We start from the raw sequence: 23,291 nt of genomic DNA, 5'->3' as shown, positions 1-23,291 counted from the left end.
TCTATTTCTAGGTGGGTCAGTGCCTGGGTCAGTGTATGGGTCTATGTCTCTGTCTGTGTCTGTGTCTGTGCCTCTGTCTGTGTCTGTGTCTGTGTCTGGGTCAGTGTCTGGGTCACTGTCTGTGTCTCTGTCTCTGTCTGGGTCTGTATACTTGGTTTGGGTCTGTGTCTCTGTCTGTGTCTGTATCTGGGTGTGGGTCTGTGTCTGTGTCTGGGTTTGTGCCTGTGCCTGTGTCTGTGTCTGGGTCAGTGCCTGGGTCTGTATCTGGGTCAGTGTCTGTGTCTCTGTCTGTATCTGTGTCTGGCTCAGTGTCTATATCTGGGTGGGTCAGTGTCTGGGTCTGTGTGGGTCTATGTCTCTGTCTGTGTCTGTGTCTGTGCCTCTGTCTGTGTCTGTGTCTGGGTCAGTGTCTGGGTCTATGTCTCTGTCTGTCTGTGTCTCTGTCTGTGTCTGGGTGTGAGTCAGTTTCTGGGTCAGTGTCTGTGTATCTGTCTGTGTCTGGGTCTGTGTCTCTGCCTGTGTCTGTGTCTGGGTCTGTGTCTGTCTGGGTGTGGGTCTGTGTCTGGATGTGTGTCTGGGTCAGTGCCTTTGTCTATGTCTCTCTGTCTGTGTCTGGGTCAGTGTCTGTGTCTGAGCCTGGGTCTGTTTCGCTTCTGTGTCTGGGTCAATGTTTAAGTCAGTGTCTGTGCCTGTGTCTCTGTCTGTGTCTCTCTCTGTGTCTCTGTCTGTGTCTCTTTCTGTGTCTCGCTGTGTATCTGTCTGTGTCTCTGTCTGTGTCTCTCTGTGTCACTGTCTGTGTGTGGGTCAGTGTCTGTGTCTGGTTCAGTGTCTGGGTCAGTGTCTGTGTCTGGGTCTGTGTCTGTGTCTGGGTCAGTGTCTGGGTCAGTTACTGTGTCTGGGTATGAGTCTGTGTCTGGGTGTGGGTCTGTGTCTGGGTGTGGGTCTGTGTCTGTGTCTGGGTCGGTGTCTGGTTCTGTGTCTGAGTCTGTGTCTGTGTCAGTGCCTGGGTCAATGTCTGTGTCTGTGTCAGTGTCTGTGTCTGTGTCTTTTTCAGCGTCTGGTTCAGTGTCTGTGTCTGTGCCTGGGTCTGTGCCTGGGTCTGTGTCTGGGTCTGTATCTGGGTCAGTGTCTGGGTCAGTGTCTGGGTCAGTGTCTGGGTCAGTGTCTGGGTCTGGGTGTGAGTCTGTGTCTGGGTGTGGTTCTGTGTCTGTGTCTAGGTGTGAGCCTATGTCTGTGTCTGGGTCTCTGTGTCTCCTTGCTGTGCCTGTCTCTGTATCTGTGTCTGGGTCAGTGTCTGGGTCAGTGTCTGTGTCTGGGTATGAGTCTGTGTCTGGGTGTGGGTCTGTGTCTGTGTCTGTGTCTGGATCGGTGTCTGGGTCTGTGTCTGAGTCCGTGTCTGTGTCTGTGTCTGCTTCAGCATCTGGGTCAGTGTCTGTATCTGTGCCTGGGTCTGAGTCTGGGTCTGTGTCTGGGTCTGTGTCATGGGCCAGTGTCTGGGTCTGTGTCTGGGTCAGTGTCTGGCTCAGTGTCTGGGTCAGTGTTCGGTCAGTGTGTGTGTCTCCGTCTGTGTCTCTGTCTGTGTCTGGGTCAGTGTCTGGGTCTGTGTCCATGTCTATGTCAGTGTCTGGGTCAGTGTCTGGGTCAGTGTCTGTATCTGGCTGTGGGTCTGTGTCTGTGTCGGTGTCTGGGTTTGTGCCTGTGTCTGGGTCTGTGTCTGGGTTTGTGTCTGGGCCAGTGTCCGGGTCCATGTCTCGGACTGTGTCTGGGTCTGTGCCTGTGTCAGTGTCTGGGTCTGTGTTTGGGTCTGTGTCTGGGTCAGTGTCAGGGTCAGTGTCTGGGTCAGTGTCTGTGTCCAGGTTTGGGTCTGTGTCTGGGCCAGTGTCTGGGTCAGTGTCTGCATCTGTGCCTGGGTCAGTGTCTTTGTCAGTGTCTGTGTCTTTGTCAGTGTCTGTGTCTGGGTCAGTATCTGCGTCTGTGTCTGTGTCTCTGTCGATGTCTGTCTCTGTGTCTGGGTCAGTGTCTGGGTCAGCATCTGGGACAGTGTCTAGGTCAGTGTCTGTGTCTGGGCATGGGTCTGTGTCTGGGTCAGTGTCTGTGTCTCTGTCTGTGTCATTGTCTGTGTCTGGGTGTGGGTCTGTTCTGGGTCAGTGTCTGGGTCTGTGTCTGGGTCTGTGTCTGTGTCTGTGTATGTGTCTGGGTCTGTGTCAGGGTCAGTGTCTGTGTCTGTGGCTGTGTCTGGGTGTGGGTCTGTGTCTGGGCGTGGGTCTGTGTCTGGGTCAGTGTCTGTGCCTCTGTCTGTGTCTAGGTCTGTGTGTGGGTCTGTGTGTGGATCACTGTCTGGGTTCAGTGCCTGTGTCAGTGTCTGGGTCAGTGTCTGTGTCTGGGTGTGAGTCTGTGTCTGGTTGTGGTTCTGTGTCTGTGTCTGGGTGTGAGTCTGTGTCTGTGTCTGTGTCTGGGTTTGTGCCTGTGCCTGTGTCAATGTCTGTGTCTGAGTCAGTGTCTGTGCCTCTGTCTGTGTCTGGGTCTGTGTGTGGGTCTGTGTGTGGATCACTGTCTGGGTTCAGTGCCTGTGTCAGTGTCTGGGTCAGTGTCTGTGTCTGGGTGTGAGTCTGTGTCTGGTTGTGGTTCTGTGTCTGTGTCTGGGTGTGAGTCTGTGTCAGTGTCTGTGTCTGTGTCTGTGTCTGGGTTTGTGCCTGTGCCTGTGTCAGTGTCTGGGTCAGTGTCTGTGTCTGGGTGTGAGTCTGTGTCTGGTTGTGGTTCTGTGTCTGTGTCTGGGTGTGTGTCTGTGTCTGGGTCTGGGTCAGTGTCTGTCTGGGTGTGGTTCTGTGCCTGGGTCAGTGTCTGGGTCTCTGTCTCTGTCTGTGTCACTGTCTGTGTCTGTGTGTGGGTCTGGGTCTCTGTCTGTGTCTTGATGTGGGACTGTGTACTTGGTGTGGGTCTGTGTCTCTGTCTGTGTCTAGGTGTGAGTCTGTGTCTGGGCGTGGGTCTGTGTCTGGGTCTGTGTGTGGGTCTGTGTCTGGGTCAATGTCTGGGTCAGTGTCTGTGTCTGTGTCTGGGTCAGTGTCTGGGTCAGTATCTGGGTCTGTGTCTGGGTCAGTGTCTGTGTATCTGTCTGTGTCAGTGTCTGGTTCAGTTTCTGTGTCTGGGTGTGGGTCTGTGTCTGGGTCAGTGTCTGGGTCTGTGTCTGTGTCTGGTTGTGGGTCTGTGTCTCTGTCTGTGTCTGGGTGTGAGTCTGTGTCTGGGTGTGGCACTCTGTCTGAGTCTGTGTGTGGGTTTGTGTCTGGGTCAATGTCTGGGTCTGTATCTGGGTCCGTGTCGGTGTCTCTGTCTGTGTCTCTGTCTGTATCTGTGTCTGGCTCAGTGTCTATTTCTAGGTGGGTCAGTGCCTGGGTCAGTGTATGGGTCTATGTCTCTCTCTGTGTCTGTGTCTGTGCCTCTGTCTGTGTCTGTGTCTGTGTCTGGGTCAGTGTCTGGGTCACTGTCTGTGTCTCTGTCTCTGTCTGGGTCTGTATACTTGGTTTGGGTCTGTGTCTCTGTCTGTGTCTGTATCTGGGTGTGGGTCCGTGTCTGTGTCTGGGTTTGTGCCTGTGCCTGTGTCTGTGTCTGGGTTTGTGCCTGTGCCTGTGTCTGTGTCTGGGTCAGTGTCTGGGTCTGTGTCACTGTCTGTGTCTGGGTGTGGGTCTGGGTCTCTGTCTGTGTCTTGGTGTGGGACTGTGTACTTGGTGTGGGTCTGTGTCTTTGTCTGTGTCTAGATGCGAGTCTGTGTCTGGGCTTGGGTCTGTGTCTGGGTCTGTGTGTGGGTCTGTGTCTGTGTCTGGGTCAGTGTCTGGGTCAGTATCTGTGTCTTTGTCTGGGTCAGTGTCTGGGTCAGTATCTGGGTCAGTGTCTGTGTCCAGGTGTGGGTCTGTGTCTGGGCCAGTGTCTGGGTCAGTGTCTGCATCTGTGTCTGGGTCAGTGTCTTTGTCAGTGTCTGTTTCTGGGTCAGTGTCTGGGTCTGTGTCTGTGTCACTGTCTGTGTCTGTCTCTGTGTCTGAGTCAGTGTCTGGGTCAGCATCTGGGACAGTGTCTTGGTCAGTGTCTGTGTCTGGGCGTGGGTCTGTGTCTGGGTCAGAGTCTGTGTCTCTCTCTGTGTCATTGTCTGTGTCTGGGTGTGGGTCTGTTCTGGGTCAGTGTCTGGGTCTGTGTCTGTGTCTGTGTCTGTGTCTGTGTATGTGTCTGGGTCTGTGTCTGGGTCAATGTCTGGGTCTGTGGCTGTGTCTGGGTGTGGGTCTGTGTCTGGGCGTGGGTCTGTGACTGGGTCAGTGTCTGTGTCTCTGTCTATGTCTGGGTCTGTGTGTGGGTCTGTGTGTGGATCAGTGTCTGGGTTCAGTGTCTGTGTCAGTGTCTGGGTCAGTGACTGTGTCTGGGTATGCGTCTGTGTCTGGTTGTGGTTCTGTGTCTGTGTCTGGGTGTTAGTCTGTGTCTGTGTCTGGGTTTGTGCCTGTGCCTGTGTCAGTGTCTGTGTCACTGTCTGTGTCTGTGTCTGGGTCTGGGTCAGTGTCTGTCTGGGTGTGGGTCTGTGTCTGGGTCAGTGTCTGGGTCTGTGTCTCTGTCTGTGTCACTGTCTGTGTCTGGGTGTGGGTCTGGGTCTCTGTCTGTGTCTTGATGTGGGACTGTGTACTTGGTGTGGGTCTGTGTCTCTGTCTGTGTCTAGGTGCGAGTCTGTGTCTGGGCGTGGGTCTGTGTCTGGCTCTGTGTGTGGGTCTGTGTCTGGGTCAGTGTCTGGGTCAGTGTCTGTGTCTGTGTCTGGGTCAGTGTCTGGGTCTGTGTCAGGGTCAGTGTATCTGTCTGTGTCAGTGTCTGGATTAGTTTCTGTGTCTGGTTCAGTGTCTGGGTCAGTGTCTGTGTCTCTGTCTGTGTCATTGTCTGTGTCTGGGTGTGGGTCTGTTCTGGGTCAGTGTCTGGGTCTGTGTCTGGGTCTGTGTCTGTGTCTGTGTATGTGTCTGTGTCTGGGTCAGTGTCTGGGTCTGTGGCTGTCTCTGGGTGTGGGTCTGTGTCTGGGCGTGGGTCTGTGTCTGGGTCAGTGTCTGTGTCTCTGTCTGTGTCTGGGTCTGTGTGTGGGTCTGTGTGTGGATCAGTGTCTGGGTCAGTGTCTGTGTCAGTGTCTGGGTCAGTGTCTGTGTCTGGGTGTGAGTCTGTGTCTGGTTGTGGTTCTGTGTCTGTGTCTGGCTGTGGGTCTGTGTCTGTGTCTGGGTCTCTGTCTGTGTCTCTGGCTGTGTCTGTGTCTTTGTCTGGGTCAGTGTCTGGGTCAGTGTCTGTGTCTGGTATGAGTCTGTCTGGGTGTGGGTCTGTGTCTGTGTCTGGGTGTGGGTCTGTGTCTGTGCCTGGGTCGGTGTCTGGGTCTGTTTCTGAGTCCGTGTCTGTGTCAATGCCTGGGTCAGTGTCTGTGTCGGTGTCTGTGTCTACTTCAGCATCTGGTTCAGTGTCTGTGTCTGTGTCTGGGTCTGTGTCTGGATCTGTATCTGGGTCAGTGTCTGGGTCAGTGTCTGGGTCAGTGTCTGTGTCTGGGTGTGAGTCTGTGTCTGGGTGTGGTTTTGTGTCTGTGTCTGGGTGTGAGTCTGTGTCTATGTCTGGGTCTCTGTCTGTGTCTCCTTGCTGTGTCTGTCTCTGTCTGTGTCTGGGTCAGTGTCTGTGTCTGGGTATGAGTCTGTGTCTGGGTGTGGGTCTGTGTCTGTGTCTGGGTGTGGGTCTGTGTCTGTGTCTGTGTCTGGATCGGTGTATGGGTCTGTGTCTGAGTCTGTGTCTGTGTCTGTGTCTGCTTCAGCATCTGGGTCAGTGTCTGTGTCTGTGCCTGGGTCTGAGTCTGGATCTGTGTCTGGGTCTGTGTCATGGGCCAGTATCTGGGTCTGTGTCTGGGTCAGTATCTGGCTCAGTGTCTGGGTCAGTGTTAGGTCAGTGTGTGTGTCTCCGTCTGTGACTCTCTGTGTCTGGGTCAGTGTCTGGGTCAGTGTCTTTGTCTGTATCTGTGTCTCTGGCTGTGTCTGGTCTGTGTCTGTGTCTGTATCAGTGTCTGTGTCAGTGTCTGGGTCAGTGTCTGTATCTGGCTGTGGGTCTGTGTCTGGGTGTGGGTCTGTGTCTGTGTCTGGGTGTGGGTCTGTGTCTGTGTCTGTGTTTGGATCGGTGTCTGGGTCTGTGTCTGTGTCGGTGTCTGGGTTTGTGTCTGTGTCTGGGTCTGTGTCTGGGTCAGAGTCAGCGTCGGGTCAGTGTCTGTGTCCAGGTGTGGGACTGTGCCTGGGCCAGTGTCTGGGTCAGTGTCTGCATCTGTGCCTGGGTCAGTGTCTTTGTCAGTGTCTGTGTCTGGGTCAGTGTCTGGGTCTGTGTCTGTGTCTCTGTCTGTGTCTGTCTCTGTGTCTTGGTCAGCATCTGGGTCAGTGTCTAGGTCAGTGTCTGTGTCTGGGTCAGTATCTGGGTCTGTGATTGTGTCTCTGTCTGTGTCTCTCTCTGTGTCTGTGTCAGCGTCTGTGTCTGGGTCAGTGTCTGGGTCTCTGTCTGTGTCTCTGGCAGTGTCAGTGTCTGTGCCTGGGTCTGTATCTGGGTCAATATCTGGGTCAGTGTCTGTGTCTCTGTCTGTGTCTCTGTCTGTGTCAGTGTCTGTGTCTGGATGTGGGTCTGTGTCTGGATCAGTGTCTGATCTGTGTCTGTGTATGAGTGTGAGTTTGTGTCTGGGTGCGGATCTGTGTCTGGGCAAGGGTCTGTGTCTGGGTCAGTGCCTGTGTCTGGGTCAGTGTCTGTGTCTCTGTCTGTGTCTCTGTCTGTGTCTCTGTCTGTGTCTGGGTCAGTGTCTGGGTCAGTGTCTGTGTCTCTGATCAGTGTCTGTGTCTGTGTCTGGGTCAGTGTGTCTGGGTCAGTGTCTGGATTGGATCAGTGTCTGGGTCAGTGTCTAGGTCTATGTCTGTGTCTCTGGCTGTGTCTGGGTGTGGGTCTGTGTCTGTATCTGGGTTTGTGCCTGTGTCTGTGTCTGTGTCTGGGTCAGTGTCTGTGTCTGGGTGTGGGTCAGTGGTTGGGTCAGCGTCTGGGTCTGTGTCTCTATCTGTGTCTCGGTCTGTGTCTGTGTCAGTGCCTGTGTCTGGGTGTGAGTCTGTGTCTGGGTCAGTGTCTGGGTCTGTGTCTGGGTCAGTGTGTCTGTCTGTGTCTCTGTCTGGGTGTGGGTCTGTGCCTCTGTCTATGTCTGGGTGTGCGTCTGTGTCTGGGCGTGGGTCTGTGTGTGGGTCTGTGTCTGGGTCAGTGTCTAGGTCAGTGTCTGTGTCTCTGTCTGTGTCTATGTCTGGGTTTGTGCCTGTGCCTGTGTCTATGTCTGGGTCAGTGTCTGTATACATAGAAACATAGAAAATAGGTGCAGGAGTAGGCCATTCGGCCCTTCTAGCCTGCACCGCCATTCAATTAGTTCATGGCTGAACATGTAACTTCAGTACCCCCTTCCTGCTTTCTCACCATACCCCTTGATCCCCCGAGTAGTAAGGACTTCATCTAACTCCCTTTTGAATATATTTAGTGAATTGGCCTCAACAACTTTCTGTGGTAGAGAATTCCACAGGTTCACCACTCTCTGGGTGAAGAAGTTTCTCCTCATCTCGGTCCTAAATGGCTTCCCCCTTATCCTTAGACTGTGACCTCTGGTTCTGGAATTCCCCAACATTGGGAACATCCTTCCTGCATCCAACCTGTCTCAACCCGTCAGAATTTTAAACGTTTCTATGAGGTCCCCTCTCATTCTTCTGAACTCCAGTGAATACAAGCCCAGTTGATCCAGTCTTTCTTGATAGGTCAGTCCCACCATCCCGGGAATCAGTCTGGTGAACCTTCGCTGCACTCCCTCGATAGCAAGAATGTCCTTCCTCAGGTTAGGAGACCAAAACTGTACACAATACTCCAGGTGTGGCCTCACCAAGGCCCTGTACAACTGTAGCAACACCTCCCTGCCCCTGTACTCAAATCCCCTCGCTATGAAGGCCAACATGCCATTTGCTTTCTTCACCGCCTGCTGTACCTGCATGCCAACCTTCAATGACTGATGTACCATGACACCCAGGTCTCGTTGCACCTCCCCTTTTCCTAAACTGTCACCATTCAGATAATAGTCTGTCTCTCTGTTTTTACCACCAAAGTGGATAACCTCACATTTATCCACATTATACTTCATCTGCCATGCATTTGCCCACTCACCTAACCTATCCAAGTCGCTCTGCAGCCTCATAGCATCCTCCTCGCAGCTCACACTGCCACCCAACTTAGTGTCATCCGCAAATTTGGAGATATTACATTTAATCCCCTCACCTAAATCATTAATGTACAATGTAAACAGCTGGGGCCCCAGCACAGAACCTTGCGGTACCCCACTAGTCACTGCCTGCCATTCTGAAAAGTACCCATTTACTCCTACTCTTTGCTTCCTGTCTGCCAACCAGTTCTCAATCCATGTCAGCACACTACCCCCAATCCCATGTGCTTTAACTTTGCACATTAATCTCTTGTGTGGGACCTTGTCGAAAGCCTTCTGAAAGTCCAAATATACCACATCAACTGGTTCCCCCTTGTCCACTCTACTGGAAACATCCTCAAAAAATTCCAGAAGATTTGTCAAGCATGATTTCCCTTTCACAAATCCATGCTGAGTTGGACCTATCATGTCACCTCTTTCCAAATGCGCTGCTATGACATCCTTAATAATTGATTCCATCATTTTACCCACTACCGATGTCAGGCTGACCGGTCTGTAATTCCCTGTTTTCTCTCTCCCTCCTTTTTTAAAAAGTGGGGTTACATTGGCTACCCTCCACTCCATAGGAACTGATCCAGAGTCAATGGAATGTTGGAAAATGACTGTCAATGCATCCGCTATTTCCAAGGCCACAACCAGGGGTCTGTGTCTCTGTCTGTATCTGAGTGTGGGTCAGTGTCTGGGTCTGTGTTTCTGTCTGTGTCTCTGTCAGTGTCTTGGTCTCTGTCTGGGTCTGTGTCTGTGTCTGTTCTGGGTCTGTGTCTGCGTCAATGTCTGGTTCAGTGTCTGAGTCAGTGTCTGGCTCTCTGTCAGGTTCTGTGTCTGTGTCTGTGTATGTGTCTGAATCTGTGTCTGGGTCAGTGTCTGGGTTGTGGCTGTGTCTGGGTGTGGGTCTGTGTCTGGGCATGGGTCTGTGTCTGGGCCAGTGTCTGTGTCTCTGTCAGCGTCTGGGTCAGTGTCTGTGTCTGGGTGTGAGTCTGTGTCTGTGTCTGGGTTTGTGCCTGAGTCAGTGTCTGTGTCTGTATCTCTGTCTGTGTCTCTGTCTGTGTCTGTGTCTGGGTCTGGGTCAGTGTCTGTCTGGGTGTGGGTCTATGTCTGGGTCAGTGTCTGGGTCTGTGTCTCTGTCTGTGTCACTGTCTGTGTCTGGGTGTGGGTCTGGGTCTCTGTCTGTGTCTTGGTGTGGGACTGTGTACTTTGTGTGGGTCTGTGTCTCTGTCTGTGTCTAGGTGTGAGTCTGTGTCTGGGCATGGGTCCATGTGTGGGTCTGTGTGTGGGTCAGTGTCTGGGTCAATGTCTGTGTCTGTGTCTGGGTCAGTGACTGGGTCAGCATCTGGGTCTGTGTCTGGGTCAGTGTCTGTGTATCTGTCTGTGTCAGTGTCTGGATCAGTTTCTCTGTCTGGGTGTGGGTCTGTGTCTGGGTCAGTGTCTGGGTCTGTGTCTGTGTCTGGGTGTGGGTCTGTGTCTCTGTCTGTGTCTGGGTGTGAGTCTGTTTCTGGGTGTGGGTCTGTGTCTGGGCGTGGCACTGTGTCTGGGTCTGTGTGTGGGTCTGTGTCTGGGTCAATGTCTGGATCAGTGTCTGTGTCTGGGTGTGGGTCCGTGTCTGTATCTGGGTTTGTGCCTGCGTCTGGGTTTGTGTCTGTGTCTGTGTCTGGGTCAGTGCCTGGGTCTGTGTCTGTGTCTGTGTCTGGTTCAGTGTCTGGGTCTGTGGCTGTGTCTGGGTGTGGGTCTGTGTCTGGGCGTGGGTCTGTGTCTGGGTCAGTCTCTGTGTCTCTGTCTGTGTTTGGGTCGGTGTGTGAGTCTGGGTGTGGATCAGTGTCTGGGTCAGTGTCTGTGTCAGTGTTTGTGTCAGTGTATGTGTCTGGGTGTGAGACTGTGCCTAGTTGTGGTTCTGTGTCTGTGTCTGGCTGTGAGGCTGTGTCTGTGTCTGGGTCTTCATCTGTGTCAATCTCTGTGCCTGTGTCTGGGTCAGTGTCTAGGTCAGTGTCTGTGTCTGGGTATGAGTCTGTGTCTGGGTGTGGGTCTGTGTCTATGTCTGGGTGTGGGTCTGTGTCTGTGTCTGTGTCTGGGTCGGTGTCTGGGTCAATGTCTGTGTCAGTGTCTGGTTTAGTGTCTAGGTCAGTGTCTGGGTCATTGTCTGGGTCAGTGTCTAGGTCAGTGTCTCTGTCTGTGTCTGGGTCAGTGTCTGGCTCAGTGTCTAGGTCAGTGTCTGTGTCTGGGTCAGTGGATGTGTCCCTGTCTGTGTCTCTGTCTGTGTCTGGGTCAGTGTCTGGGTCTGTGTCTTGGTCAGTGTCTGGGTCAGTGTCTGGGTCAGTGTCTGTGTATCTGTCTGGGTCAGTGTCTGGGTCAGTTTCTGTTTGTGGATGTGCGTCTGGGTGTGGGTCAGTGTCTGGGTCTGTGTCTGTGTCTGGGCGTGGGTCTGTGACTGGGTCAGTGGCTGTGTCCCTGTCTGTGTCTTTGTCTGTGTCTGGGTCAGTGTCTGGGTCTGTATCTGGGTCAGTGTCTGGGTCTGTGTCTCTGTCTGTGTCTGGGTATGAGTCTGTGTCTGGGTGTGTGTCTGTGCTTGGGCATGGGACTGTATCTGGGTCTGTGTGTGGGTCTGTGTCTGGGTCTGTTTCTGGGTCCGTGTCTGTGTCTGGGTGTGGGTCCATGTCTGTGTCTGGATTTGTGCCTGTGTCTGGGTCTGTGTCTGTGTCTGGTCTGGGTCCGTATCTGGGTCTGTATCTGTGTCAATGTCTGGGTCTGTATCTGGGTCAGTGTCTGTGTCTGTGCCTGGGTCAGTGTCTGTGTCTATGTCTGTGTCTCTGCCTGTGTCTGTGTCTGGCTCAATGTATATGTCTGAGTGGGTCAGTGTCTGGGTCAATGTCTGGGTCTATGTCTCTGTCTGTGTCTGTGTCTGGGTCAGTGTCTGTGTCTAGGTGTGGGTCTGCGTTTGGGTCAGTGTCTGGATCAGTGTCTGTGTCTCTGTCTCTGTCTGGGTGTGGGTTTGTGTCTGGGTGTGGGTCAGTGTCTGGGTCAGTGTCTGTGTCATTGTCTGTGTCTCTGCCTGTGTCTGTGTCTGGGTGTGTATCTGGGTCAGTGTCTGTGTCTGTGTCTTTGTTAGTGTCTGAGTCTGGGTCTGGGTGTGTGTCTGGGTCAGTGCCTGTGTCTCTGCCTGTGTCTGGGTCAGTGCCTGTGTCTCTGTCTCTCTGTCTGTGTCTGGGTTAGTGTCTGTGTCTGAGTCTGGGTCTGTGTCTGGGTCAGTGCCTGTGTCTCTCTCTGTGTCTGGGTCAGTGTCTGTGCCTGAGTCTGTGTCTGGGTCAGTGTCTGTGTCTGGGTCTGGGTCTGTGTCTGTGTCTGTGTCTGTGCATGTGTCTGGGTCAGTGTCTGGGTCAGTGTCTGTGTCTGTGTCTGTGTCTGTGTGTCTGGGTCTGCGTCTCTAGGATCATGTGTATCGGGGATGAGATATTTTAGGACATTTTATGAGAAAACCTCCAGCTTAACGACCATTGCCTTGAAGCAAAATTGCCATAAAATTATTTTAAACACAATTAAACACAGAGTAAATGCCCCAGACTGCAGTCTGTATATCTCGACCAAGGAGACCAGCATGGCCTGTATAACCAGACTCGTATAACCCCGCAATTAGAAAGAGATTAAGAACATGAGAAGTAGCAGTAGGAGTCGGCCATTCGGCCCCTCGAGCCTGCTCCGCCCTTCAATAAGACCACGGCTGATCTTCGACCTTAACTCCACTTCCCTGCACTATCCCCATATCCCTCGATTCCCTTAATATCCAAAAATCTATCGATCTCTGTGTTGAATATCATCATCGAAGGCAGTCCCTCGAAGCGAGGATGACTCGCTTCCACGCCCAAAAAGGATGAGTTCCCAGGTGTTCCAATGAAGGACCTAATATTGCAGATCCCGAACTACATCCTGAAGGATGGAAGATGCCTGTGGGTGTATTTTTTTAACGTGGGGTGACCATTGTACACCACACGGGCTTGACAGAGCGAGGTCTTGGTCCAGTGACAAGGATTACCCAGGATGACTGGAGACCAGCTCTGCTGCACGGACCTATTGCCACACACATATCGCAGTGTGGGCTGGGTCCGTGCTGCCCCTGGGCCCTCGCCTCTCCTGGGCCCCGAACTCTCGCCCCTCCTGGGCCCCAGTCACTTCCCTCTATGGAGTCTTGCCGCTCCTTCACCCCTCCTGCTGTGCCTGAATCGGCGCGGTCTTGAATATGCTCAATGACTGAGCCTCCACAGCCCTCTCTGGGGCAGAGAATCCCAAAGATTCACCACCCTCTGAGTGAAGAAATTTCTCCACATCTCAGTCCTAACTGGCCAACCCCTTATCCTGAGGCTGTGACCCCTGGTTCTAGACTCCCCAGCCCGGGGGGAAACACCCTCCCTGCATAAAATTGGACCGACATCGACCTAGGAATCCTGGAACTCCTGCTCTAAAGCACTGTGTGACTGCCAGTCTCACACGGACTGCAGCGGTTCAAGAAGACAATTATGGATGGGCAATAAATGCTGGGCTTTTGCCCACATGCCCACATGCTGAGAATATTAAACGGTTGACGAGTCTCTCGTCCCCACAGACGCTGCGATCTCTGGGTTCCCAACACTTTCTCAGGTCTGGACATTGGCACAGCTGGAGCCAATCATTGAATTTGCTTGGCCACCTCCGTGGACCTGAGTCCACCACATAGTGTGAGACAGGAGTCACGTCTCGCCCAGACTGGGTAAGGACAGCAGATTCTCCTCCCTGAAGGACATTAGTGCCATTTAGGACTCAGATGAGGAGGAATTTCTTCACTCAGAGGGTGGTGAATCTTTGGAATTCTCTGCCCCAGAGGGCTGTGGAGGCTCAGTCGTTGAGTATATTCAAGACACAGATCGATAGATTTTTGGATACTAAGGGAATAAAGGGATATAGGGATGGGACAGGAAAGTGGAGCTGAGGTCGAAGATCAGCTGTGATCTCATTGAATGGCGGAGCAGGCTCGAGGGGCCGAATGGCTAATTCCTGCTCCTACTTCTTATGTTCTTAAATTACCAGAATGAATTGAATCTGGTTTCATAAATTGGCACTGTGGGACATGAACACCCAACCACTGGTTTGCAGATCCAGACCACAAGCCTGCCAAAACCCAGGTTATTCATCTGCCTCAGAGAGGAATTTTCCCAGATTATTTTCTTCCTAAATTGTCCTGGGTTTTTAATCTGGTTTTTGCCTCTCCCAGGAGATCACATGGCTTCAGTTGGGGTGGAGTGTAGAATGTTTCAGTGCAAGGGGTGTCGCAGTTGTGTGGGGGGGGACTGGTTGGGCTGGGTGCTCTTTGCCTTTCCGTCATTGTTCATTGTTCATAGGTTTATATGTAACATAGAAACATAGAAACATAGAAAATAGGTGCAGGAGTAGGACATTCGGCCCTTCGAGCCTGCACCACCATTCAATAAGATCATGGCTGATCATTCCCTCAGTACCCCTTTCCTGCTTTCTCTCCATACCCCTTGATCCCTTTAGCCGTAAGGGCCATATCTAACTCCCTCTTGAATATATCTAACGAACTGGCATCAACAACTCTCTGCGGCAGGGAATTCCACAGGTTAACAACTCTCTGAGTGAAGAAGTTTCTCCTCATCTCAGTCCTAAATGGCTTACCCCTTATCCTGAGACTGTGACCCCTGGTTCTGGACTTTCCCAACATCGGAAACATTCTTCCCGCATCTAATCAGTCCAGTCCCGTCAGAATTTTATATGTTTCTATGAGATCTCCTCTCATTCTTCTAAATTCCAGTGAATACAGGCCCAGTCGATCCAGTCTCTCCTCATATGTCAGTCCTGCCATCCCGGGAATCAGTCTAGTGAACCTTCGCTGCACTCCCTCAATAGCAAGAACGTCCTTCCTCAGATTAGGAGACCAAAACTAAACACAATATTCCAGGTGAGGTCTCACCAAGGCCCTGTACAACTGCAGTAAGACCTCCCTGTTCCTATACTCAAATCCCCTCGCTATGAAGGCCAACATGCCATTTGCCTTCTTCACCGCCTGCTGTACCTGCATGCCAACTTTCAATGACTGATGTACCATGACACCCAGATCTCGTTGCACCTCCCCTTTTCCTAATCTGCCGCCATTCAGATAATATTCTGCCTTCCTGTTTTTGCCATCAAAGTGGATAACCTCACATTTATCCACATTATACTGCATCTGCCATGCATTGGCCCGATCACCGAACCTGTCCAAGTCACCCTGCAGCCTCTTAGCATCCTCCTCACAGCTCACACCGCCACCCAGCTTAGTGTCATCTGCAAACTTGGAGATATTACACTCAATTCCTTCATCTAAATCATTGATGTATATTGTATATAACCTTCAGGGCTGCTGACCGAGGGCCGTGTGGCTCTTTGTCGGTTGGTATGGACACGATGGTTCGAAATGGCCTCTTTCTGCGCTGTAAATTTCGATGTTGCTATGTTTCTTTCACAGTCTGACCACTTTGGAATGAATCATTCGTTCTGGCAGTTTGATTCACCCAGTCCCACTGCAGTGACTCACCACTGTGAATGAATCGGAATATTTAACAAGGGCTTTAAGCTTGCACAGCGAGCACCATTCTGTTCCTTCAATCCTTTGATGGTTGCTGCATAATTCTCTTTCATTCAACACTCGGGCAGCAGGAATTTTAATTCTGCATCAATGAAAAGAAGCCTGTGCCCCCAGTTTCTCATCTGATCGACAATTCCCTCTCAACTTCAGCTCTCAAACTCTCTGTTACTGGTTTATCAACAGTAATACAGTAATTCTTTAATGGAGAAAAATATCCTAAGGTGCTTATCTCTGATTAACCAAACATTATACATCACCCGTTCAGCATCAGCTGGACGTTCTTGCTATTGAGGGAGCACACCGAAGGTTCACCAGGCTGATTCCCGGGATGGCAGGACTGACATATGAGGAGAGACTGGATCGACTGGGCCTGTACTCACTGGAGTTTAGAAGGATGAGAGGGGCTCTCATAGAAACATATAAAATTCTGACGGGACTGGACAGGTTAGATGCGGGAAGAATGTTCCCGATGTTGGGGAAGTCCAGAACCAGGGGACATAGTCTAAGGATAAGGGGTAAGCCATTTAGGACTGAGATGAGGAGAAACTTCTTCACTCAGAGAGTTGTTAACCTGTGGAATTCCCTGCCGCAGAGAGTTGTTGATGCCAATTCATTGGATATATTCAAGAGGGAGTTAGATATGGCCCTTACGGCTAAAGGGATCAAGGGGTATGGAGAGAAAGCAGGAAAGGGGTACTGAGGGAATGATCAGCCATGATCTTATTGAATGGTGGTGCAGGCTCGAAGGGCTGAATGGCCTACTCCTGCACCTATTGTCTATGTTTCTATTGTGTCCAATTCTGGGCACCACACTTTAGGAAGGATGTGAAGACCTTGGAGTGGGCAAAGAGGAGATTTACGAGAATGGTTCCAGGGATGAGGGACTTCAGTTACGTGGAGAGACTGGAGAAGCTGGGGTTGTTCTCCTTGGAGCAGAGAATGTTGAGAGGAGATTTGATAGAGGGGTTCAAAATCCTTACTGATTTTGATAGTGGATAGGGACAAACTGCTTCCAGTGGCAGGAGGGTGAGTAAACAGAGGACTCACAGATTTAAGCAAAAAGTACGGATGTTGGAATCAGAAATAAACCAGACAATGCTGGAAATCTCAGCGGGTCAGGCAGCGTCTGTGGGGAGAGAAACAGAGTTAACGTTTCGGGTCAATGACCCTTCCTCAGAACTGGGGAAGTTCGAGATGTAACAGATTCTTAAGGAGGTGCAGGGGCAGGGAGATAACGAGGGGGCTCGACAAGGTGGATGCAGAGAGGATATTTCCACTCACAGGGGAAAGTAAAAGTAGGGGACATAGTCTCAGAATAAGGGGCCGCCCATTTAAAACTGAGATGAGGAGCAATTTCTTTTCTCAGAGGGTTGTAAATCTGTGGAATGCTCTGCCCCAGAGAGTTGTGGGGGCTGGGCCATTGAATATATTTAAGGTGGAGATAGGCAGATTTTTGAGCGACAAGGGAGTAAAGGGTTATGGGAAGCGGGCAGGGAAATGGAGCTGTCCATGATCAGATCAGCCATGATTGTACTGAATGGCGGAGCAGGCTCGAGGGACCGAATGGCCGACTCCTGCTCCTATTTCTTATGTTCCTATGAGAGGGGGAAGGGAGGAAAGATCAAAAGGGAAGGTCTGTGATAGGATGGGTGGCAGGAGAGATTAGAGAGACAAAAGAGACGATGGGCCAAAATGAGATGGTAATGGCACAAGTTAGGAAACAAAAGATGAGTCTAGATAGGGTGTGAATGGTGGAATCATTACCAGTTGCCATGGGAGACAGAGAGAAAAAAAGGGGGGGGGTTGTAAAAAAGAAAGGGTAAAGAAATGTGGGCAGAGGTCACGGCTGAAGCTGTTGAACTGGATGTTGAGTCCAGAGGCTGTAAGGTGCCTAAACGAAAGATGAGGTGCTGTCCCTCGATCTTGTGTTGAACTTCGTTGGAACAGTGTAGGAGACCGAGGACAGAGAGGTCGGAGTGGGAGTGGGGCGGGGAGTTAAAGTGACAGGCGACTGGAAGCTCGAGTTATGCTTACGGACTGAACGGAGGTGTTCTGTAGAGGAGACCTTCGTGGAATGCAGAGTAAAATTTCAAAATTTGCCAATGATACCAAACTTGCAGGTGTGGCAAACAGTGAGGCTGTAACAGGACATAGATAGGCTGGCAGAATGGGCAGGCAAGTGGCAGATGGAGTTTAATACAGGGAAGTGTGAGGCGATACATTTTGGCAGAAGGGATAGGGAGAGACAATATAGACTTAGGCCCCGATATTGGTGGCCTTACCGCCCATTGCCGCCGAGATTTGCCTCCGGTCTCCCCTCTCTCCCAGTTTCCACTTGGGCTGGAGCGAGGCGGGAGGGGAGCACTGGCAGGAACTGCCCGCTGATGTCCTCTGGTGCCCAAGTAGCGTAAGGGACCTCCTGTCCGCCGACTGCCAGATTGGTGGGGGCGGGACTCGGCGGCGGGAGGGGGAAGGACCGTTGCGTGGAGGCCGCTCTAACTCCGACGGTAAGTGCCAAAAACGGAAAAAAAAAAGGTTAGTGAGCATCTTTAAAAAGGAATTTATTTCAGCGATTTACCTGGGTGGGTTCCCGTGTTTTTCGCTTGCTATGATTTTTATTTGCAGCTCTTCCGCCCTCCCTGGGCCCGACTCCATCCTCAGTGGCACGTGGGCGGCAAGAGCCTTTGCCACCGAGATTGGGAGCTCCCGCCTGCTGCTGCCCAGATTGACGGTGTAAGCTGCTATTTTGCCGCTGGGCGGTACTGCCACCACTTTTAGAGGAATCTTCCCGGCAAAGTACCGCCGGGTCTCTCGGCGGCCATCGGCGGCCTTCTGGGTGGCACTTGGGTGGTCAGACGTCTTCACCGAGCTCGGGCCCTTAATTCCCCAGTTCTGAAGAGTGTGCAGGGACAGAGGGACCTGGGGCTTCATGTGCATAGATCCTTGAAGGTGGTCGGACATACTGAGAGAGTAGTTAGCAAAGCATATAGGATCTCGAGCTTCACAAATAGAGGTAATGAGGACAAAAGCAGGGGAGTTATGCTGAACATTTATAAAGTTCTGGTTCGGCCACAACTAGAGTATTGTGTCCAGTTCTGGTCACCTCATTTAGGAAGGATGTGAAGGTCCTTGAGAGGGTGCAGAGGAGATTCCTAGAATCATAGAAACATAGAAAATAGGTGCAGGAGTAGGCCATTCGGCCCTTCGAGCCTGCACCGCCATTCAATAAGATCATGGCTGATCATTCACCTCAGTACCCCTTTCCTGCTTTCTCTCCATACCGCTTGATCCCTTTAGCCGTAAGGGCCACATCTAACTCCCTTTAGAATATATCTAATGAACTGGCCTCAACAACTCTCTGGGGCAGGGAGGTGTTGCTACAATTGTACAGGGCCTTGGTGAGGCCACACCTGGAGTATTGTGTACAGTTTTGGTCTCCTAACCTGAGGAAGGACATTCTTGCTATTGAGGGAGTGCAGCGAAGGTTCACCAGACTGATTCCCGGGTTGGCGGGACTGACCTATCAAGATCAACTGGGCTTGTATTCACTGGAGTTCAGAAGAATGAGAAGGGACCTCATAGAAACGTTTAAAATTCTGACGTGGTTAGACAGGTTAGATGCAGGAAGAATGTTCCCAAAGTTGGGGAAGTCCAGAACCAGGGGTCACAGCCTAAGGATAAGGGGGAAGCCATTTAGGACCGAGATGAGGAGGAATTTCTTCACCCAGAGAGTGGTGAACCTGTGGAATTCTCTACCACAGAAAGTTGTTGAGGCCAATTCACTAAATATATTCAAAAAGGAGTTAGATGAAGTCCTTATTACTAGGGGAATCAAGGGGTATGGTGAGAAAGCAGGAATGGGGTACTGAAGTTGCATGTTCAGCCATGAACTCATTGAATGGCGGTGCAGGCTCGAAGGGCCGAATGGCCTACTCCTGCACCTATTTTCTATGTTTTCTATGTTTCTATGTTTCCACAGGTTCATAATTATCTGGTTGAAGAAGTTTCTCCTCATCTCGGTCCGAAATGGCTTACCCCTTATCCTTAGACTGTGACCCCTGGTTCTGGACTTCCCCAACATCGGGAACATTCTTCCTGCATCTAACCTGTCTAAACCCGTCAGAATTTTATATGTTTCTATGAGATCTCCTCTCATTCTTCTAAATTCCAGTGAATATAAGCCTAGTCGATCCAGTCTTTCTTCATATGTCAGTCCTGCCATCCCGCGAATCAGTCTGGTGAACCTTCGCTGCACTCCCTCAATAGCAAGAATGTCCTTCCTCAGATTAGGAGACCAAAACTGTACACAATACTCCAGGTGTGGTCTCACCAAGGCCCTCTACAACTGTAGCAACACCTCCCTGCCCCTGTACTCAAATGCTGTCGCTATGAAGCCAAGACGCCATTTGCCTTCTTCACCGCCTGCTGTACCTGCATGCCAACCTTCAATGACTGATGTACCATGACACCCAGGTCTTGTTGCACCTCCCCTTTTCCTAATCTGTCGCCATTCAGATAATATTCTGCCTTCCTGTTTTTGCCACCATTTGTCCACATTATACTGCATTTTCCATGCATTTGCCCACTCACCTAACCTGTCCAAGTCACCCTGCAACCTCTTAGCGTCCTCCTCACAGCTCACACTGCCACCCAGCTCAGTGTCATCTGCAAACTTGGAGATATTACACTCAATTCCTTCATCCCAGAAAGTTACAGCACAGGAGGCCATTTCGGTCCATCGTGTCCGCGCCGGCCGACCAAGAGCTACCCAGCCTAATCCCACTTTCCAGCTTTCGGTCTGTAGCCCTGCAGGTTACGGCACTTCAGGTGCACATCCAAGTACTGTTTAAATGTGGTGAGGGTTTCTGCCTCTACCACCCTTTCAGGCCGTGAGTTCCAGACCCCCACCACCCTGGGTGAAGACATTTCCCCTCAAATCCCCTCTAAACCTCCAACCAATTACTTTGATTTTATGCCCCCTGATTGTTGACCCCTCTACCAAGGGAAATAGGTCCTTCCTATCCACTCTATCTAGGCCCCTCATAATTTTATACACCTCATAAAGGTCTCCCCTCAGCCCCCTCTGTTCACAAAGAAAACCACCCCAGCCTATCCAATCTTTCCTCATAGCTAAAATTCTCCAGTCCAGGCAACATCCTTGTAAATCTCCTCTGTACCCTCTCCAGTGCAATCACATCTTTCCTGTAATGTGGTGACCAGAACTGCACGCAGTACTCCAGCTGTGGCCTGACTAGTGTTTACCAGAATGGTTCCAGGGATAAGAGATTTTAGCTACAGGATTAGGTTGGAGAAGATGTGGTTGTTCTCCTTGGAGCAAAGGAGATGAGATTTGATCGAGGTGTACAAGATTATGATGGTTTGGATAATAGACAGAGAAAGGCTGTTCCCATTAGCTGATGGTACATGGACTCGGGGACACAGATTTAGGGTTTAGGGCAAGAGACACAGGGAGGATGTGAGGAAGAACGGATTTACGCAGCGAGTGGTAATGATCTGGAACTCGCTGCCGATGAGGGTAGTGGAAGCGGAGATGATCAATGATTTCAAAAGGAAATTGGAGAGGCACTTGAGGGAAATAAACTTTCAGGGCTCCGGGGATAGAGCGAGGGAATGCGACTGACGGCATTGCTGTACAGAGAGCCGGCATGGATTCGATGGGCCGAATGGCCTCTTTCTGTCCCATAATGACTCTATGATCCTCTCACTATATCCCCCAACCCCACCTACCCACCTTCTCCCCATATCCCCAACCCCACCTACCCACCACCTCCCCATATCCCCCAACCCCACCGACCCACCTTCTCCCCATATCCCCCAACCCCACCTACCCACCTTCTCCCCATATCCCCCAACCCCACCGACCCACCTTCTCCCCATATCCCCCAACCCCACCGACCCACCTTCTCCCCATATCCCCCAACCCCACCGACCCACCTTCTCCCCATATCCCCCAACCCCACCGTCCCACCTTCTCCCCATATCCCCCAACCCCACCGTCCCACCTTCTCCCCATATCCCCCAACCCCACCTACCCACCTTCTCCCCATATCCCCCAACCCCACCGACCCACCTTCTCCCATATCCCCCAACCCCACCGACCCACCTTCTCCCCATATCCCCTACCCCACCTACCCACCTTCTCCCTATATCCCCAACCCCACCTTCTCCCCATATCCCCCAACCCCACCTACCCACCTTCTCCCCATATCCCCCAACCCCACCTACCCACCTTCTCCCCATATCCCCCAACCCCACCTACCCACCTTCTCCCTATATCCCCCAATCCCACCTTCTCCCCATATCCCCCAACCCCACCTACCCACCTTCTCCTCATATCCCCAACCCCACCTACCCACCTTCTCCCCATATCCCCCAACCCCACCTACCTTCCCCGCTTTCCCCGCCAATGTCTGAGCCCAGTAACAGCCTCTCCCACCCGTACCTCAGCACAGCCCGAGGGGTGCATGGGGCGATGGGGTCCTATACTACTTCCCGGGCATGACCGGTGGGAGAAGGGGAAGAGAACAAGCTGTAGCACCTTTCGTAACTCAACAAAACACTGCACACAATAAAGCCGTCCTGAATTTGTATTTTTCCCCATCTTTGTTTAATCAACAGAGAATCAAACTGATCCCCTTTTACAAAATATATATATTTAAAAAGTCTCTTTCCTTCAACCATTGACCCAGTGAAATGTGAATCATGTGCTGACCCAATGTGTAGACTGAAAGGAATTCTTTCAACAGGTTCAAAGGCCATTGCTGTTTGTGGGAGCTTGCTGTGCCCAAATTGGCTGCCCCGTTTTCCTGGCGTTACCACAGCAACGGCACTTCCGAAAGTCCTTCATTGGCTGTAGAGGGCATTAGTTCTTTCACTCCCATTTGAAATCCCGTTGGTTGCCGGTCTTTGGCTGGGGCGGTTTGTGAGAGATTGGCCTGCCTCGGTTCCTGGTCCGTGTCGCTTGACCGCTTCCTGGCTTCAGTTCAACAGGCCTCGCTTGGCAAGTGATACAGGGGTTGGTGCTGTTGGCACCAGGGAGGGAGGGCTGGCCGGGAGAGGCGTGTGCGAGGATGCTTGTGGAGGAAGGAGCTTGGGATGGGGTGAGGAACGTCAATGGGAGCAGTGGAGAGAGGGTTTGGTTGAACCCCCCAGCCAGGTCTCAGCAGTTGGCCCGTGCTCTGGGACCCCAATCCAAGGAGGGGGAGGGGCTGCGGCTCAGTGGGCAGCACCCTCGCCTCTGAGTCAGGAGGTTGCGGGTTCAAATCCCACTCCAGGGACTTGTGCACATAAATCTGGGCTGACACTCCAGTGTCAGTGCTGAGGGAGTGCAGCACCGTCGGAGGGGCTGTCTTTTGGATGAGACATTAAACCGAGGCCCCGTCTGCTCTCTCAGGTTGACGTAAAAGATCCCACGGCACTACTCCGAAGAAGAGCAGGACCAATATTTATCCTTCAATCAACATCACTAAAAGCAGATTATCTGGGTCATTATCACATCGCTGTTTGTGGGAGCTTGCTGTGCGCCAATTGGCGTTTCCCACAGTGACTTACACCTCAGAAAGTACTTCATCGGCCGTAAAGCGCTTTGAGACGTCCGGCGGTTGTGCAAGGCGCTATATAAATGCAAGTCTGTCTTTCTCCGTCTTTCAGTCCCTCAAAAGCTTAGCCACCCCCCTGCAGGTGGGCAGACAGGGCCTGCGGGGGGGGGGGGGGACAGGCTGTAGGTGGGGCACTGTCACGTGTCCACGGTGCCCGCTTCCAGCGGCGTGGGAGCTCGCTCGCGGGCTCCGGCGGGCGGGAGGCCGGACGCGGCGAGGCGGGGCTCCGTCGGGCCGCGCTGCAGCTCGGCGCAGGGGTTCCCGCCCGGGGCTCCGGCGAGCCGCTCCCTGCGGTACTGGGCCAGGCTGCGGGCCCGCAGGGCCAGGGCCAGCACGTTCTTGCCCAGGAAGATGGCGGAAGCCCGGGCGTCGCGGAAGAAGAGCAGGTTCCCGCCCCGCACCAGGATGGTGACAACGTTGACCGTGAGCAGGCTGAGGATGGGGTAGAGCATCATCTTGTGGGGCAGGATGTGGAGCCCTTGCATGCTGATCTCGCTGAGCGACACGCAGGGCAGTATCAGCAGCAGGGTGTAGCAGTAGAAGAACATGAGGCCCTCGGCCCACAGCGGCAGGCCCTTCTTCTGGGGCTCCCACAGGTTGGCTTGGACATCCAGCACATCCAGCAGGTCCACCACCACCCAGAGCAGCCGGTTCCTCAGCTCCTCCTTCTTCTTGAAGGCCTGCAGGTGCTCCATGCAGTCGAGGGCCACCAGGACCAGGTAGAGGGCTGGCACACAGATGGACAGGACCAAGGTCAGCGCCCTGCGGGCCAAGGTGCCCAGGCTGCGGCGATCCGCCTTGTAGTTCTGGT

At 52.3% G+C, this 23,291-nt stretch overlaps 1 protein-coding gene across 1 annotated transcript in view; it reads right to left on the bottom strand.

Moving 5' to 3' along the window:
- Nucleotides 1-22,617: 22,617 nt before the first annotated feature.
- LOC139247082 (transmembrane protein 121-like) overlaps nt 22,618-23,291 on the bottom strand; it is a 957-nt gene continuing 283 nt past the window's right edge. Inside the window, exon 1 of the mRNA XM_070871495.1 lies at nt 22,618-23,291. This exon is cut by the window's right edge and continues 283 nt beyond it. Coding sequence (XP_070727596.1) covers nt 22,618-23,291 — 674 coding nt within the window.

Source organism: Pristiophorus japonicus, unplaced genomic scaffold (genome assembly GCF_044704955.1).
Source record: "Pristiophorus japonicus isolate sPriJap1 unplaced genomic scaffold, sPriJap1.hap1 HAP1_SCAFFOLD_256, whole genome shotgun sequence".
Lineage (NCBI taxonomy): Eukaryota > Metazoa > Chordata > Chondrichthyes > Pristiophoridae > Pristiophorus > Pristiophorus japonicus.
The sequence above is the reverse complement of the archived record's forward strand: the minus strand, read 5'-3'. Positions and strand labels throughout refer to the sequence as shown.